At 39.5% G+C, this 20,067-nt stretch overlaps 1 protein-coding gene and 1 pseudogene across 2 annotated transcripts in view; both read right to left on the bottom strand.

The window, feature by feature from the left end:
* ASTN1 (astrotactin 1) overlaps positions 1 to 20,056 on the bottom strand; it is a 318,270-nt gene extending 298,214 nt beyond the window's left edge. For both annotated transcript variants that reach the window (XM_008052472.2, XM_008052473.2), the window contains exon 1: positions 19,733 to 20,056. In XM_008052472.2, the coding sequence (XP_008050663.1) occupies positions 19,733 to 20,015 (283 nt within the window). In that variant the 5' untranslated portion in view covers positions 20,016 to 20,056. The remainder of the gene's footprint in view (positions 1 to 19,732) is intronic.
* On the bottom strand, positions 896 to 1,335 carry LOC103254380 (annotated as a pseudogene).
* Positions 20,057 to 20,067: the final 11 nt, after the last annotated feature.

The following is a 20,067-nucleotide window of genomic DNA, read 5'->3' as shown; positions in this document are numbered from 1 at the left end:
CTGATTTTTTGATTTATTGTAGAGATGAGGTCTTGCTGCTCAGGCAGGTCTCGAACCCGCGGGCTCAGGCAATCCACTCACCTCAGCCTCTCAAAGGCTGGGGATTACAGGCTGAGCCACCAAGCCTGGCTTAGTTTTCATTATTACATCCAAATAGACCTAATCAGTTAAAACATTAAAACAAGAGCTATTTGCTATGTATTAACTGACAAACCACATACAAACCAAAGAATGTGTAGAGAAGAAAGGGGCTGAAAGGCCAAAAGTTGAGGGTAGGGAGATTAAAAGAGTTGGGGACAAAGTCCATCACATTTTATGTTCTAATACTCCAATCCATTTCAATGTGGACCAGTTAGACTTAGACCTTAACATACAGGATGCAGGTAGAGTTTAGTATGGTTGGTCATAACTTTCACCTAAGATGCATCTCCTTTGAAATAAAGTGAATACAGAAAAGCTTCGTGTTTTTCACCTTGCTTTTCACAACTGTTTTGAGTTTAAATGGATTCCACTTAAAAACAGTCTTCTACAGGTCAGTGGAGCCTTTCTTCCTCATCCAAGCACACACCATACTCACCACTCCTCATACCTTGCCATTATCCAAATTTAAGTCAACAAGGAAAGTTTTTAGCATCACACCTAGGTTACACCTGTAGAACTGGCTTGTCACACACATACTTCTCTGCTAGGAGGCAATGTTGGTACAGAAGTACAGTATTTCTAGTTTGTTGTTGCAAGTAAGTGTAACACGCAGCACTGCTGTATCGGGTAAACATGTGTACAGGGGAAGATGAGACATTGGCTCATAGAAAGCAGTCAAATAGAAATCAAAAGGACGTTCTCTTTCAGAGTTCTCCTATCTTTGTTTGTAGAGGTTATTCAACAATTTATTTAATTACATCACATACTTCTGAGCCCATTCCTGAGCTATTTTGTTGTACTTTTCTGTATCTGGTTTGTAGATCTGAGCAGTCTCAGGCACTAAAGGATCATCTGTATTGGGATCATACGACAGAGAACAGATGGACAAGAGTACTTTTGAAATAGTGCTGGAGACCACTGTGACCGTAGAATATCAAGACAAATGCTGCCATTACTGTTAATATTTGGATGATAAATCCTTGTTGTAAATTCAGCCTTAGGTGGTTTGAAGGGGTAATCTGTTGGGAAATGAATTATCAAGAAAAACACTTCACCCTGATAGAGACTGTCATTTAGCCCCACTATTGTAGCTTGCCAATGGAACATATCTTCTCCAATAGGACCTGCTGAACACTGTGCTGGGGGTTCCCGTGCCAGGTCATTCAACTCCTTATGGATCCTCTTCAGAGCCATGGTGGGAGGTGGGTGGCAGCAGCCCCTGGGGTGCGGACAGGGGTGGGAGAGAGACAGGGAAGGGACGAGGGAGCCTGAGGCCACCTTGGCAATAGCGATTGTCAGGGAACACCGGGAGTTGGAGAGAGCGGGTCCAAAGGGATGGCTGAGTGCCCAGGGTCCACTCAGAGCCTGAACCTACTGCAGTGTTTGGTCAATTGTTCTTTCGAGCAAAAATTGTGTTATAAGACAAAAGCAGATAGTTCAGCTTGCAACTCAAACAATCACGCCTCAGCCTGCAGCAGAAATGCTCTCTGTGTACCTCCTATTTTGTTAATCAGTATACTAAAAGGATATATACTTAAGGGTCACTTTTCAATAAATTAATAGTTACGTAGTGCTTCCATTTGAGCTATTCCTAAGGGAAACTGGATTTTTAAAAACTCCGAGTGTGGTGAAAAATACGACTACTGATGTTGTTTGGTGTTACCACATTAATCCCTGATAAAGCACTGAGAGTTTATCCCACAACTTCTTTGCACCATCAGTGTAAATATTAACTCAGTGAAAAAGACAGCATCTGATATCTTAATATTACAACAAAAATAGTTTTCACTTCAAAGAGATCCTGGAAAGGGTCCCATCAACGCTTAGGAGGGAGGTCTGCAGAACACTTAGAGAACCACTGACCTAGACTTGGATCTTCTCAGGAGTTAGTCTGTTGAAGGTCAATGGAGTCAAGCTCAGCGTGCATTCACTAAGGACATACTTCATGCCAAACAAGTGCTACACTAGAAGCTGAGGACACTGAGATAACTAAGAAACTGTTTGCCTATAAGGAGCACATAGTTGTATGGAGTAAGCAAACAGGAAAGAAAATAATTCTAGAATTAGAGTATTACAAGGAAGGTGTGCACATAATACTATGAGAATATAGAAGAAGCACAAGAAACTTTCAGAAGTTTCCTAGAAGGGGGTTATACTTAAGATGTACATGGAAGGATGAAAGGAAGTAAAGGAAAAAACCAAGTAGCCAATAATAGGTCACTACCCTGAAGTATAAAGTGGAGCAAAGTTGTTGAAGTGATTTTGAAGTGTTTTTCCACCTTATCTCTTCCATGCAGTCTGGGAAAGTGACCTTAGCTTCACAGATGGGTGCTAATTAGTTAAAGCTGCCTAGTTATTGCATTCTTCTTGACACAGAAATTGGTCCAAGAATGGGCAGTCTTAAGTCAATCCATGCCAAAAATAGTAAGGAGGAGATTTTGAGGGGCTTCTGGGAGAAAGCAGCCTCCTTCCTCTTAGGAGAGATCTCTCGGAAGCAATCCTAACTCTTCCTCTGAACATCTTTCCATATGGAAAGGATGCCTGGAACTGCTGTAGCTCTCTTCCTACCAGTCTTAGGATGAGGCCAACCCATGAAGGAGGACAGAGCCAGAATTGTAGACACACACACTTGGAGCCCAGATATAAGCAAGTCCAATTGCCACCTTCATTGACCTGAGCCTATGAATCTCCTTAAACATTGACATCATTTTAAATTGAATTTTCTTTTACTTGCAATGGAAAATTCCTAGACTCATACTAATATGAAGTTAATTTGAGATGGGGATAGGGAGGTAGGGACCAAATCATGGAGTACCTTTCATGCCTTGCTAAGAATTCAGTGCAATTATTGAACAGGTTGTGGGAGTCAAAGTGTCATAAGTTGGGAAATAACTAGGCCACTGAAGCTGTCACCAACTGATTTGAGATAGATTTTTTTTTTTATGCACTGGCCACAACCACACATTTTTTGTTTCAGTTTTACAAATTTCCTTCTTATCTGTAAAGAGAGTGTGCATTACACAAGAAAAGGAGGAGATCAACAGTGGCAAATACAGCCAATGGCCACTGAGATGAGGATAGAAAAAGTTCCTTTAGCAACAGGGAATCAATGGTGACTTCAGTGCAATGAAGCAGACAGGAACATAATTGCCATTGTGAAGAGGGGAGCTAATAGGGTACTTGATAAGAGGGTACACTGGTAAGTAGATGCTTCTATTTTTTAAGAAAAGAGAGCTGAGTATATTTATAGGCTGAAGGAGAGGACTTAGGGAAAAGAAGGGAAAAGTAAAGATCTAGAAGAGAGAAATGATAGATACAGTAGGGTCCTACAAGAGACTAAACTCTTGGTTTTGTGAAGACAGGATTATGTCTGCTTAATATTTCTCATGATTAGCAGCAGCTCAAAAATATTGGAAATTGGAGGTGAGAAGAAAGAATGCTGAAGTGGGTGAACAAGTTTGGATGTTGCTGATGTACAGAAATTGGAGGTAATTCATGCTTGATAGCCTCAAGCTTTTAAGCAAAATATGAGACAAGGTCTTATGCTAAGTATAAGGATATGGGAATTAAGTTGGGAACTTATCTTACTGCAAGTTTGAAATACTCATTTAGAGAGGAAAGGATGACCAAGGTCAAGAAAAAATTAATAAACAATTTTATAGCTGAGCGTGATAGCGCGAGCCTGTAGTTCTGGCACTTGGAAGGCTGAGGCGGAAGGATCACCGGAGCCCAGCAGGTCGAGGCTGCAGTGGCCAGGAGTGTGCCACTGCACTCCAGTCTGGGTGACAGAGTGAGACGCCAACTCAAAAATAAATAAATAATAAGCAATTTTGCAGACCAAACTGAGATTAAAACTCAGATAATTTATGGTACCTTGAATCTACACAAATAGGAGAAATTTTACACAAATCTCAGCATTCAGTGTGGGGGTAAAAGCAACGCATGTGGATTTGGGGAATTGATCCACATCTGGACATTTGATTGGTTGGTGCTGTATAAGGACAAGAAACAATGAAGTCGAGGAGTCTCATAAAAATGATAGTTCAGGCAAGGGAAGAGATGCCAGAGTTTTCTAGTAGATTTGGAAAAAATAAAAGGATCAATGAAATTGTGACTTTCCAAGGACCAAATATTAGGCATAGTGAAAGAGAGAGCATGCGATAGCTGGAAAGAGGAATTTGTAGTGTGAGTAGGGCCACTTTCAGAGTTGGAGAACTTTTAGGGATAAGGAGCTTGTGACCATAGTCATAAGTAAGTAACATGACACTCTGCATGTGGAGTCAAGGAATTATAAAGTAAGACATTGGATGTGCTGTGTACTTCAAGGTTAGCAGTAAACTGCAGCCATGGGCCACTGGCTTGTTTTTGTACTTTAATGGGCCACAGCTACATCCACCCACCTATATATTATCTATGGTTGTGCTTCTGCTACAGGGATATGTTGAATAGTTGCAATAGAGACTATATGGCCTAAAAGTCCTAAAATATTTACTATCTTGCCCTGAAAGAAAAAGGTTACTGACCCAGGTCTACTTGTGTAAAGGCAAGAATCCCGATAATGAGAAAAATAGAGGGTCGTGCTAAGCCCATTGAAGAGTGGCCCGGAAGCTCATAAATGGAGGAGTTAGGAGCTGCAAAAAATGATAAAACTGAAGATGTGTACATCCAAAAAGGAGCTGTTTTCTGGAAAGAGAGTGAAATTGTATGAGTCTAGAAGGCTGATTCTTAACTTTTTGGAGTTCTTGTGGTAGGGACTGCTATTTCCCACCCCACCCCCACCCCCAAACAAATCGAGTTTTTCTTTTTTTCCATTTAGGTTAAGCAAATGGCCAAATAGCTAAGACCATTTGTGTGTCATGCATTGGGATTTGTGGTGAGTAAGAGAGTTCTCACCAGTGGCACAGGAGTAGAAGGAATATGTGCCTTTTGCCTCACTTCCTTAAAAAAAAAGAAAATCATTACTCTGAATGTCTGTATTTCCCTTTCCTATGAGCTGAAACATACATACTGGTGACTCTGAAGAAGAGGAAAATGACCTGGTGGATAGTTGTGCAACAAGGTGGGGGAATCCCAGGTTTCTGTACAACTGCATGGAGGTCCCAGAACTGTTGCCTGAGAGAAAGTTACTTTCTTCTTAAAGTTCTTAAAGTTGCTTTCTAAGAGTATTTTTTCCAGAAAGAAAGTTAATCTCTACGCTATTTACAATACTCTTTTAAAAATATGATTTAAGCTGTGGACCCTCTTTTCAGGAAGTTGCCCTTACACAAAAATTTTATACTCAGTGGACCTTGGAGGCCATATATGATCCTGAAGATAAGAACACATGCTGTTAAAGCAGTAGTGGAGAAAGAAAGGGAATGACTATCCCCTCATGTGTTTGGGAAGCATTCTCAGAAAGTGCATAGAGGAAATTTTTCAGTAAAGTAGTCATTCTTTGCCATAGCACCTTTTAGGTTATGTCCTCAATTGGTGCAAGACTAAAAGAACCATCCAGAGGAAAAACAGGAGAGGGGATATGAAAAAGATAATAAGTTCAGAGGACAGGATGAGACTACAATGGGAAAAATGAGTAAGAGAAAATTTTAATCTTCAGGATTCACGTTTGGGAAAATGTAGATATCCAGGGGAGAGCAGGACAATCTAAAGCCATCAGACAGACCCACAGAAGGTGAAGATTTGCACTGCACAACTCCAGGAGACTCTACAGTAATACGGATTTTATAGTGTGGCAAACTCACTGTCAGTATCTCCTTACTGTTTAGAATTACAAAAGCCACCTAGAAAATGACAATAAAAAAGGATGTCACTGAGCACTTCTACAGTCTACGTGCTTAGCTTCATGTCTCCTCAACCCAAGGTAGTCCATTTTTGACATGGATGCCAAAGATGGCTAAAATATTTCTATATTGCACATCTCTTTACCCATTTTGGTCTTCACACTTTCTACTTCCTGCTCCTTAGGCCTAGAGCTAATGATTTCTCCTCAAAGCCCAGAGCCCCATGGTTACCAGACTAAATCCCACCAGACTTTGAATTTCAACTTAGACCATTTTCTTTGGAAAGAATTACCTACTACTCTGTTTGACTTAGGTGTTCATTATTTTACTAACAAAGTAACCAGTTCTTAATTCAGTCATTACAGTCACCACACTTTATGGTACAATGTTTAAGAACATAGGCTCTATAGATAATTGTAGTGCTATTGGATTGTTTTTAGAGCAAAGAAGGAAAATAAATAATTCTATGAAGTAAATATAAAATTGATATTAAATTCTGAAAAAGATTACAGACACACAAAAGAAAACCCAAAACTAACCTCACTTTGGGATAGCGATGCAATATATACTTAATAGAATATGGGAAAACAGAATCCAACAGGATATTAAAGGAGTAATTCACTATTATTACCAAGTGAGGATTGTTTCAGAAATGCAAGGATCTTTCAAAATTATGAAATCTATTTATATAATTTATCCTTTTAACAAATCTAAGAAGAAAAATGATATGATTCTCTCTATAGATACTAAAAGTTATTTTAATTTTTTTAAAAAATATTTACATAATTGTTATCTATCTTAGCCCAAAATCCAGTATAATGCTTAAAGACAAGACAGCAGTGCTATTGTAGCTAAAGTTAGGAAAATATAATAATGCATATTACTACAGTTTTATTTGACATTATACTGGAATTACTAGGTGGTGTAATTAGATAAGAGAAAAAACAAGAGGCATAAAAATTTGCAGGAAGCATATATGATTATTACCATTTGTATATTATATGTCTTTATAACTAAAACATCCAAGAGCACAAAATGAAACACTACTATAGATAGATAATTCAGTAGGAAGTTGAAAATTAACATAAAACATTAATAGCATCCATATACAAAAAGTATAATGCTTCAGAAAATAAATAAAGTACTCCTTTCACAAAAGCAAAAAATAAAGAGTAAATTTAGTAAGAAATTTGTCAGAATATGAGAAAAAAGAAAAAAACCTAACTCTACTAAAGAGAAGACAAGAATACTTGAACAAACACAAAAATATCAAGTTCTTAAATAAAAGTCAACATCATAAGGATTTAATTTTTTCTTAATTAATTTTACATTTTAACAAGATTTCCAATTTAGAAAACACTAGTTTTTGTTATTCTTGTTGTTATTATTTTTTAAATCAGACAAACTGATTTTAAAGTTTATATGAAAAAAAAGGAATGACTTGGAGAATTCTAAAAAATAATAACAGCAAAGAATCACTAGTCATATCAGATATTAAAACACCCTATAGAGCTTTAATTATTAAAACAATATGGCATAGGCACATTAGTATATAAATATTATGCCCTATTTCTGTAACAGAGCAGAATAACAGCTCAGAAATAGGTCTACATGGATTATGAAATTTAGTCTATGATGAAGGTGACATCTAAATCAGGGGACATTATGGATTATGTAATAAATGGCACTGAGACATCTGTGTAACTATGTAGACAGCTGCTATGGTTTGGATGTCTGCCTCCAAACTTCATGTTGAAATTTGATCCCCAGTGTTGGAGGTAGGGCAAAGTGGAAAATGTCTGAGTCTTGGGGGAAGATCCCTCATGAACAGATTTAATACCCTCCCTCCAGGGTATAACTGAGCTCTCCTCTGTTAGTTCCCTATGAGAACTGCTTATGAAAAAAATTCTGGCACTGCACCTTCCCTTCTGTCACTTGCTTTCTCTCTCACCACGTGATCTCTGTGCATCCCAGCTACCCTTCATCTTTTGCCATAAGTAGAAGCAATTTGAAGCACTCACCAGCTGCAGATGCCCAATCTGCAACAAAATTTGTAGTCAACAAATTTGTAAGACACATAAATCACTTTTTCTTTGTAAATTACCAGCCTTGAGCATTCCTTTATAGCAACGCAAGACAAAGACAACAGCTAAAGTCGGCACTTCATTTAGCACATCTGGATATGGTTGTATATCATACTACATAACAGAATAAATTTAAAATATATCAAATATCTAAATGCAAAGAATAAAGCCATTAGGATATTAGGAAAAAAGGGTTTTTTAAAAATAATCTTAATGTGAGGAAGACCTTCCAACTAAGACTTAAGGTATAAAAGTAAAAAAGAAATGATTAATATCTTCAATTACATAAAATTCAAAAACTTCTGGAAAACCAGCCAACCAACCAAAAAACATGCAAACAGAAACATAGGCAAACAAAGATACACACAACAATCTGGAAAAAATTTTATTTTGTAACTCATACAAAGTTCTGGCAATTAAGTTAGTTAACTAATCCTAGAAAAAGTGCTACATACCTCACTGCTGAATATCACTACCATCATCTTTGAAGTACACCCCTTGGGAAGCTATGTCCTGACATCAGCACTTAGTCCACCTGTCAGAGCAATTTTAGAACTCTTTTCCTGGAGTGGCCATCAGAGCTGTTGTTGTATTTCACTTGATATCCTGAATGTAATCAAGATGCATTCCTTTCGATATTGACTTTATCTTTGGGTAAAGAAAAAAGTCATCAGGGCCCAGATCAGATGAGTAGGGAGAGTGTTTCAATAGAGATATCTGGTTACTGGCTAAAAACTATCTTACAGATAGAGCTGTGGGAGCTGGTGCATTGTTGTAATGCAGGAGATCCTTTAGGATCATTTTTGTACATATCTTTCTCATGCCAAGATTTTCAGTTAAGATTTTCCTAAGGCAGAAGGATCGCCGGAGCCCAGCAGGTGGAGGCTGCAGTGGCCGGGAGCATGCCACTGCACTCCAGTCTGGGCGACAGAGTGAAACTCCAACACACACACACACATACACACACACACACACACACACACACACACATAAATATTTTCCTAACCATTTCACTATCGATGTGTATTTGGTCTGCTATGTTTCTCAAAGTCAGGCAATGATTTTGGAGCACAATTTGACAAATTTTTGCAATGTTTTTGTTAATTCTCCTTGTCACTGGCCGTCCTGACTTCATCAGTGATGCTTTCTCTCCCCCTCAGAAAAACATTTAATCCATTTGTACACTGTTGTTTTCTTCATAGCATTATCCCCATAAACTTGGACTAATATATCCCTGATTTTACTTCCACTCTTGCTAAGTTTAATAAGAAATGTAATGTTTGTTCATTGCTCTAATTCAAGCTCCAACATTCTCAAAATAGCATGCAAAAACATACAACAACAATAATGAATGCCACTCAGCAAGATACTGTCACACACTGACATGAACACAGTGAGACACTGATATACCAAGGTTATGGAGCCTTACTGAGTCATTTGTACAGTGCTGTCAGCATAAGCGCACAATAGCAAGTTCGCAAACTTAATTGTCACCCCTCATATTTCACTCAAAGAGATAACATCCCTAGTCTCAAGGTATTCCTAAAAATACAAAAAGAATAATGCTGAGATATTACTTTACACTTAGTGAATTGACAAATATTAGAACACTCCTATTTGTACTATGGTACTAAGGAGGAGTTGATGGAGAGTATGGAGGTAGAGTGACCCTCAAATACCACTGATGAGAGAGCAGACCAGTAGATACAGTCATTCTAAGCACAATTTGGCAGTCTTTAGTCAAATTAAATATACGTAAATCTTTACAAACGAGCAATTGTGCTTCTGCTATATATCCCAGATAAATGTTCATGAAAGTCCTTGAGGAAATATGCACAAAGCTGATAACTGCAGCATTATTTATAATGATGGGGGGGGGACGCAGGAGCCAATCTGGATGTCTATCATTAAGAGGGCTGGTTAAATATAGTAGATGACTATCATGGAGGGCTCTGCAGCAGTCAGAATCAATAGATGAAAACAGTGTTGTCCAATAAAGCTTTCTGTAGTGATGGAAATGTCCTATGTATGTCCTGCTCAATATGGTAGCCACCAGCCGCATGAGGTTATTTAAATATAAAGTAATTAATTTTTTAAAAATAAAAATTCAGTTCCTATTCACAATAGCAAAAACATGGAACCAATCATGTTACCCATTGAGACTGGACTGGATTAAAAAAATGTGGTATATATACATGATGGAATATTACTTAGCCACAAAGAAGGACAAACATATGGACTTCGCAGCAACTTGGATGAATTTAGAGTTGATCATACTCAGTGATCTATCACAGAAACAAAGAATAGAGTACCACATGTTCTCACTCATAAGTGGACCCTGAACACTTACTATAATACTATAAGAAAGGGATTGGCAGTAGTAGGATACTGCCAGGGTGGGATAGGGGGACACAACATCAATAAGGGTACCTAATCACAAACCAGGCAAAGTGGGGACCAAAGGGAGGCCCAAACGTTACCTGTATAATAACCACTTGTATATCTAATCCTGAATTGTACCCCACATCTTTAAAATTAAAAAAAAAAAAATTTAATTCAGTTCCTTGGTTACACTAGCTACATTTCAAGTGCTCAAGAGGTACATGTTGCTAGAAACCACCATATTGGATGATACAGATATAGAACATTACAATCTCTGCAGAAAGCCCTATTGGACAGTGCTGGACTATATTTATAAATAGCAACATGAGCGGATCTTAAAAATATAGTACTGAATAAAAAGAGTAAGAATCAGAATGACATGACATCACATCACCATTTACTCAAAAATTCCATGCCCACAAAAAGTCTATTCACATCTAGCAAGTATATTTATTTTTAAAAAAGATAAACCATAGGAAATTAGAATGTTTTCCTATAAAGAAGGGTGTGTGGGAACTGGGAGTAGGGATAAGATAAGGGACAAACAAACAGTCAAATCAATAAACCATGAGAATGGGGTAGGGGAGGGCTTTCATACATCTATGATAAAATGTATTGTGAATTGAGAAATATGACAAGTCAAATCTCCGCATGAGATTACCAAAAGAAGCACAAAGAAACCTGTATACTAATGTTTATAGTACTTTTGTTCATAATTTCCAAAAACTAGAAACAATCAAAATATCCTTCAATAGGTAAATGGTCCAACAAACTATGGTACTTCCATACAGTGGAATATTATTTAGCAATAAAAAAATGAGCTATCAAACCATAAAAAGAAAGATATAGATGAATCCTAAATGCATGATGCTAAGTCTGAAAGGGCTACATACTGCATGATTCCAACTATATGACATTCTGGAAAAGGCAAAATTATAGTGTTGGTAAAAGACAGTGGTTGCCAGAGTCTAGAAGAAAGGAAGGGAGGATTGACTAAGTGAATGACAGGGGATTTTGTAGAGTGATCAAATGACTCTGTGATACTATAATTATAGATATATGACACTATACATTTTTCAAAATTTACATAACTTTAGAGCACAAAGGGGCATCCTTCCTGTGTGCAAATTAAAAGAAAAGTAATTATTTAGGAAATTGGGTGATCCCAGGATGAATGCAGAATATGACAAAACACTAACTTATCATAAATGACCTCACTGGAAGGGGTTAGGAGTGGGGAGGGGGGGGTGCTGACCTAAGCGGGTTTGGAAATGAGTCATCTGTAAGACTAAAGGCAATCCATCCAAAGAATACACACAGAAGAACTGCACCCTAACTGATAATGCTGTTCCCCACAGGCGTATGGTAAACAATTCTAATATTGCTATAAATGCATGATGGGAGCCAGGTTTCTCACTGTTGAGTGGGATAAGTGGGGGATAAGTAGGGGTGGAGGGAGGCTAGATGACAGCTAGATGATTAGAACATGATAGCTAATGTTAATTAGGTAATGATAATTAAATAATGGATTAGAGATGAAGACATCGTTATGAACTCATGCTTAGCTTAATACATATACAGATGGTTGCATATGGGAATATTTATAGATATGTGGTTATACATGAATTAGTACAGACACGTATTTTCCTTACTCTGTCAGCTGAGAGGGCCTAAAAACAACAACATGCCTATAATAGCAAGGACACCTAGTGCCCAGATCTTAGTTTCTAACATATTCTCCTATAAAAAAGGGGGAAGGGCTGTGTGGAGAAATAACTAATTCTAGGATGGGAACAGGCAATGTATAAGATGAACCTGGAACAGTTTGTAGTGACAGGAAGTAAGAAGGTGCTGTCAAACAAAAACAGACTAAAATCCCACATTGATGGAGTATGTCTAAGAGACACAGGAACCAACTGAAAGTGCTTCTGTTAGCCAACATTAAAACAAACAATTTGAGCATAAAATAAACAAAGCAGAATTAAATTAATACCCAGAGTATAAAATAAATATTTATGAGCCCATATGATATAAATAAATGAATAAGTAAACAAATAAATGAAAGAAAAGAGACAATTGTCTCATGTCACATAATTCATAATAATGTATGTAGATACTCATCCTTCAAGAAAGTGGACCAGAACTCCCATTCTGTTAGTATGGTCTATGCACAGTGATTGTCTTCAAAGAGCACGGGAAAGGGTTACTCTCCAGTGAAGAAACTGCACAAACACTCTGAGGTCAACAGCAACAGTGATAAGTCATGTTGATAGAATGTGCCCTTGATATGATGTGATGAAAATGATACTTCGTCGCTATGGTTTTCTCCCCCAAACCCTAGCTCCAGTCTAGTCACAAGGAAAACATCCCACAAATTCCAATTGAGGAACATTCTACAAAGTACTTGACCAGTAATCTTCAAACTGCCAAGGTCATCAAAGACAAAATAAGGGTCATCAAAAACAAATAAGAAACTGTCACAGTCAAGAGAAACCTAAGAAGACAAGATGAGTAAATGTGCTATAATATCTTGATTAGGACCCTGGGACAGACAAAGGATATTATGCAAAGACTAAGGAAATCAGAATGAAGTATAGACTTTTGTTAAAAATCATGAGTCAACATTGTAACAAATGTACCATGCTAACATGATATGTTAATGTCAAGAAAATTTGCGGTGGGTCATATGGAAACTCTGTACTATTATCCCAATTTTTTCATAAATCTAAAACTATTCGAAAAAAATTAAGTTTATTTTTTAAAAAGATGAACAAAAATGAAGTACTGCCAGAACGTGTGAAGACTCTTTCTTTCCCTCCCCCTTCATATTATCATTCCTTTTCACAGAGGTAAACTCCATCTTTTATTTTGTTTTTTGCTTCCTTGCTTTTCATAAAATATTTACCGCATCTATATGTATTCAATGTTATTTGGTTTTTATATAAATAAAATTGCATTGTGTGTATTTTTCAGCTACTGGCTTATTTTCACTTAACACTACATTTAGGAGATTAACCTATATTACCATATGTAGCTGTAACTCATCTATTTTCATGGCTAGCTAATATTCCATTGGATGATTGTATCATCTTGTATACTTCTAGTATCCTGCTAATGGCTGCTTCCAGGTTTTGCTGTTATCATAGGAAATATTCTCATGTGGACATGCAAAAATTCTGTGTAATAAATAGTTAGAAATGGAATTGCTAGGTAATCAGCATAAATAATCAACTTTAATATCAAATTAATTGTTTTACAAAAGCTGTCATGTAAGATTAGATTACCATCAGCAACAATTTAATTTTTTGTTATGTGGAAACCTAGAGATCTACACAGATACTTTGTGGGGTTTTTTTCCCTCAAGTTTAAAGTACACTTGATTAAAAAACAAAATAATAACTATTTCATATTTGTAATGAAAATAAAAGGGTGGTAGGTGCCAAATTGAAGTACATTAGAAATTGCCATAGGCCTTAATTTGTCCTTGGAGATTAACTTGCTCAGAATAGAACTTTTTCTGCCATCTGTGTGCATATATTTGAACTGGTGTGAAAGTGAAGAAATGAAGACTTGGCGTCTCTCTACTGAAAAGATGCCAAGTTCTGTTCTCATAAACTGGCCTTAATCTGAAAAACTTACTAGCCTTTTAGACTTAATTACACTTCTTTTAAAAAAAAAGTGTGTGTGTACACATACATATACATATACGCTCTATAAAATAAGACCTCAATCTTGCCTCCAAAGATGAATAGAAAAATTAAAATGTTATTTTTGCTTCAAAAACTCCAGTGACTTGGATTCAACTCATATCAGTATATCCAGAAAAGTATTTAAAGTTTTGCAAAATTCATCACTCTAACATTCAAAATTCCGTTGACGTAAAAATCTACATTTCTGTAGGGAACCAGTAAAGATACTTCAATACCCATACAATACTATAAATTAGTGCGCTCTGCTAGCATGAGTTCTACAAGTCTGAAGACCCTACCTAGAGATTGCTTCCACACATCTGCTATGTCTTAGACGGGGCTGCTGATCTATGTAAAAGGGTTTACCATTAACTTAGAGCAGCTCTCTGTAGTGGAGAGCAAAAAGAAGGAAAAAAAACAAATTGTAAAGTTTCTCCTCAAATGGGAAGATGGAGAAATGTGTGAAAAGAAGGTTATTTGGGTATTTTAATTGTTTCCTGTTAGACCAAAGTTCATCCATAAGTAGACCATTATGTCCAATATTACATTTGAAGTCAATGGAAAAGTTCAGTAACTGCTACTCAGAGCTCCATTCAAGGCTCTGACAATGGATTCTAAACACAAGACTGCCTAGTACAAAGATCAGTGACTTTGCACAAGTAGCTAAAACCATAGCACCTTTTGGATGGTTCGTTGCATTTAACAACAGAGCCTTCCCTCTGGGCTTCTCAATGTGCATTTCTGTAGGGCCCTTCTCAGAGAAGCACCGAACACATCTTCATCCCCATGTGTCCTACCTACCACATGACCGTGGTACACACCACCACAGGGACATGGAAACATGGCCATCCAAACCTGGAAAGTACAAATGAAATAAGGATTTCAAACTCTTCTCAGAGATGCATCCTACTTAGGTAAGTATTCTTGAATAAGTTCACCTTCTGTATTATAGATGGTGTGAGAATCACTCAATGGGCAAGGATTTTCAAAAGGTATTTGTAGATAAATCGTAAAGGACTCTTCAAAACAAACTAGGTCAGTATGCTTTCCCTAGTCTAGCCATTGTCAGGGTTTATTTTATTCAATCCTGAAAAAATAGCAGATTTTGAACATTTTTAAGGCATGTGAAATAGTAGTTAAGAGAAAGCCTTAAACATTAATCCTAACCTGGGTTCGAGTGAAGGATCTATCAACTGACAGCTAAGTGACCCTGAGTGAGTTATTTAACCTCCCCAATCCTCACCCTTCCCTACTGTTGGAATACGTAGAGAGCAGAAGTTGACAGCAAATTTGTCTTCAAAGCCTGTTCTTTTAACCGCCACACTTGCCTGCTCCAGACACTTTTAGCAGCACCTTGCAAGCAGGAACTTACTACATCTCTGCAGGCTGATTGATTTATCTCCAGGAATACCTTCTTCAATCAAAAGCTATGACAGCTACAGCAAAACTCCAAGGCACAAGAGAAACAGCTTTCCTCACTACATTGTACACATGCAAAAGCTTGATAGTTGGGGCTGAAATAAAAGGACATCACCCTCAAATAGTAATGAGACTGATAAATAAACAGATTCTGTTCACAGCACAGAAAACCTGGAAGCCACACTTCAGGATAATGCCTTGTCTCACAGTCAAATATGCCTCCAAAGTAGGAATGTCTACAGTTTTGAAAACTGATATGTGACATTTTAGTTGAGATATGAAATTTTAGTTGACTAATTTGGCAAACCTTTGAAGAGTTCTCCTGACAGGACACTAAGGCTTATGGAACCAGATATTTTTAATTAGAAATGACAGTTATTTGAGATTTTACAACACATCTGAAAGCAGGGGTTTAGATTACCTGGCTTAGAGTTGCCAGATAAGTACTATAAAGAAGAGGATCAGGGCTGGGCATGGTGGCACATGCCTGTAATTCCAGGACTTTGAGAGGATTTCGGGAGAACTGCTTGAGCCCAGGAGTTTGAGACCAGCTTAGACAATACAGTAAGACCTCATGTCTACAAAAAAATAAAAATAAAATAATTTAGCTGGGCATGGTGGTGCATGCCCATAATCTCAGCTACTTGGGAGGCTGAGGGAGAAGGATTGCCTGAGCCCAAGAGGTTAAGGCTGTGGTGAACTGTGATCATACTACTGCACTCCAGCCTGGGTGACAGAGTAAGACCCTGATTCGAAGAAAAACCCAAGGTCAGGCACAGAAATACTGGTTGTTGTGGGAAGTAGAGCCTAGAAATGACAAGCCCTGACTAAAAACATTCTGATTCAAAACATTTTAAAACATTTCTGAAAATCATACTGGGTCCCTGAACCACAAATTTCCAACCAAGCCTCAGAGAAAAGGAAATACTCTCTCCTCCTTCCCTCTACCCAGGATTATCCCATAAGCAAAACCAACAAGGCTGGTGGCTGAGATAGCCTCTGGGAGCCAGGCTAGTTCCATGCTTTCTGTGTCCAGTTAGCCCTTCCTGTCTGGCTTTGAAATGGAGAGCCATGTGCCCCTCTACAGACCCAGGCCTGGTCCCTGCTCCTCTCAGAAGGCAAGGCTCTGCTCTGGTCACACCATGCCATATGCACGCTATTCCCACATTCTCTTCCAACATCAACCTTCACTCAACTTCCATATATGACCTCAAATGTCTTCACTTTTTCTAGACCAAACCAAATTTAATCTACTTTTAATTTTGCTCATTTGTGTGTGTGTGTGTGTGTGTGTGTGTGTGTGTGTGTGTGTGGTGTGTGTGTGTGTGTGTGTGTATTTTAAATTCACGCAAAGAGCACAGAAGTGAGATGAAATAAGACTGCCTTGGAAGGGTAGAGGGACTTCATAGACAGGAGACATGTGTGCGGGGTTTAGAAGGACAAACAGATGCTGCCTAGTGGAAGACATGCAAAGGCCTTCTAGGCAGAGGGACTAGCAAATACAGTGTCTCGAAAGAGTCCTGAAGGCCATGGTAGGCCTGGAGGGATAAGAGCCAGGAGAAGTTGGCTGCAGTCAGAATGAGAAGACCCTTGTTTGCCTCACTGAAGTGACAGGATTTGAGCCCACAGGCTAAAGCTTGTTTTTGTTTTTGTTTTTTTCACTCAAAGAAGTGACAAGTCTGATTTTGGTCAAGGCCACTGAACAAGTCCATGTCTACCTGGAGTTTGTTCTTATCACACAATCCTTCCCTCAATATTGCCATGCCACTTAACAATTTCCCACAGAATCAGGCAGTTATTACTCACAGTTCTTACAAGTATCTTTTTGCTGCCAATGACTAGAGAGTACCTGAGGGCAGGAACCTTTTCTTTTGTTTAACTTCTACATTTTAATAGTGACTCAGGGTGCTGAGCAAGGGCACATTCAATAAATTCCCAAGGTTGACTGATTCAGATTCCTCCAGGGGATGGATTAAGCAAACTAGGTCCCAAACATAAGAGAAGGAAAAAGGAAAAGTCCTATACAAAAGTCACTACAGCCTTCACAATTGTCCATGAGCTACAGGATCCAGGACTTTTAAATTCAAAAGCAACTACCTTTGAGTCTATCTTTCATAAACTTGCACTCCTCTCCCTCTCTGTCCAGCTCTGTTCAGTCACCCAAACTGAGATTCACTCCTACTTCCCTTGAGAATACTGAGCCAGGAGGGATAGGCACAGCCCATCTCTGGTTCTGAGCACACCCCGCTCAGAACCAGAGAGGGAGGGAGGGGGATAGTCAATGCATTTAAATAGTGCATCTGGCCCCGAAGAGAGGGAGTGTGTTTGTGCCTATGTGTAAATGCCAAGTTGCAGCAGGTTACCATAGCAACCCCAACAGGGCGCTGCAGTGGGCAGCTTTGCACAGAGGTGCAGAAAACCCATTCTTTAACATCTGGGCTTTTGCTAACATTGGCTCCTAGCAGGCACATCACTGCCTTAGGCCTGGGCTCTGGGATTCTGAAAAAAAAAAAGAAGTGGAATTTTGAATGCCTGCCAGCCCAACCTTCCTTTTTTATGCACCATACATGTCCCTCTTCATGCACAGTAAACACTGCATGCAGGGCCCAAAACAACCTCTTTAGAAACACGTAATTCCCTATACTTATTCTTACATACTATGATGAACAGACTGTACTTGCATATCAGCATGACTTCATCATGAAATTTACCTCTATTGAATAACCCAGCAATTGTACATTTCAATGAGCAGCATATCCACAATGTTCCCACTCCTAGTCAGCCTTCAGTTTTTATTATGTTATTGGTATTCTTGAATACAAAGTGAATAATTCTATCAAGAGTGTAGGTTGGGTTTAATGAGTTTGACGGAACTGCCCTCCAGGAAATCTAAACCAACTTTTGAAAGGACCAGGTAATTTTTGAAATTGTTTTTTCATAGGGGTTGGGGAATGGGGGTAAACACACCCACTTTCTAATGTTTTCAGTGTGAAGATATCTCTTGTGAAGAAAGAGCAAAAAGGAGATGTTAGAATTCCACATGTAAGGCTGTAACCTACACAGGGCCCTCTGGAAGCCATGTTCCTGCAAAGTGAACTCTAGTTGGTAGGGCACTCAGTAGTGGAACAGCCTCCTGGACATTTCCTTTTTTTCTTTTTTTACCTTGGATCTGGAGACTGACTTGTGACTACTTGTGACCTTTGACTTATCTCTTGGGCAAGAAAAGAATAATATGCAACATCACTAAAGGAATTGCACAGTAAGCGTGTATGCACTTACTGTGCATAGCAGGAGAAGGGAGACGTCTGCACATGGAGAAGTGAGGGACAGTTGATTAACTCAGTGACATGAACCTGTGGTGCTTTCTTTGCTGGATGCTGGAGTAAAACCACAGTACCTCTGTGGCTTAATAGTGAAAAAGAGGGGTGGATCTGACGTGATGTAGGAGTTCTGGTACCTGAGGAGTTTTGTGGCCTAGGAAAATTACACTGGAGGCACCAAACAGAGAGAGGTAAACAAACAAAGGAAGGAAGAGTCTCTTGCCTAGAAAGGCCATTCTGCATGCAGGAACACCCATGCCTAACTCAGGTGTCTCTGGGAACAAACAACAGACTAGAGATGGATGATTTCTTGATCCAAGCAACTGTGTTGTGACTCTGAGATGCGGCTATAGCTGAATGAGGGGGTTGTGACATCTAGGCTTGGAGGTAGAATGAACACCAGGCGTAGAAGAAACTTGAGTGTCTGGAAGGGACAGTGTGAGTAACCTGGTGACAGGTAAAGGGATTTCTGTGGATGAAGACTAGAGATCTGGTCAGTGCAACCTGGCCCGCACACACCTGGCAGGGTGATGCCACGAGACCTGTTTCTAAAGCCCCCAAGAAGTGCTGTGGGTGGGTGCGGGTGTCCAAGGGATGTGAAGCTAAGAGCTGAGCATGTGGCTAGGGGGTGGGGAGGAGGGCTTATGGGAGCTGAGACGGTAGCAAGCAAGAAGTGCTGTGTGGATGCTCTCCTGAATCACAGCTGGGAGGTCAAAGCTGGGAGAGGTTTCAAAGAGACTCAGGCAACCTGTTCCTTTGGGGCGGGGCAGCCAGGGGAGGCTGAGTACCCAGGTTGGTGTTGCGGAGAGGTCAGGTGCACAGAGGCATTCGTCCGCGAGTGGGTGTGGAGAGCCGACCGGAGTGGGGGTGGGGGCGCTGATCCAGCGCCTCGGGCCGCCTCGACCTCCCCCAGGACTCACCCAGCACGAAGTAGGGTAGCTCTGTGTTCTCCAGGTCGTCCACCACAACCATCTCTCCCGGGAAGTCGTTGCGCACAGAGAAGAGCAGCTTGGGCTCCGAGGCCGAAGGGCTGTGCATGATGCTCAGGTCGTTCTCGCGCAGGAAGGGCAGCGCCGACACCGTGATGCTCTTGAGCTTGCACTCCAGCTCCTTGGACGGGTCCGCGTCTCCTGCGGCCGTGGCCAGCACCGCCGCCGGCCCCCAGCAGCAGGCGAGCAGGGCGCAGAGCCGGGCTAAAGCCATCTTGAGCCCCGGCGCCTTCCTCCCAGCGCTGCGAGGGTGTGGGGGGAGTGGG

This window comes from Carlito syrichta, unplaced genomic scaffold, assembly GCF_000164805.1.
Source record: "Carlito syrichta isolate Samal-C Ts95f unplaced genomic scaffold, Tarsius_syrichta-2.0.1 Scaffold277815, whole genome shotgun sequence".
Taxonomy (NCBI): domain Eukaryota; kingdom Metazoa; phylum Chordata; class Mammalia; order Primates; family Tarsiidae; genus Carlito; species Carlito syrichta.
Note: the sequence above shows the minus strand (reverse complement) of the source record. Positions and strands in the feature narration are given on the sequence as shown.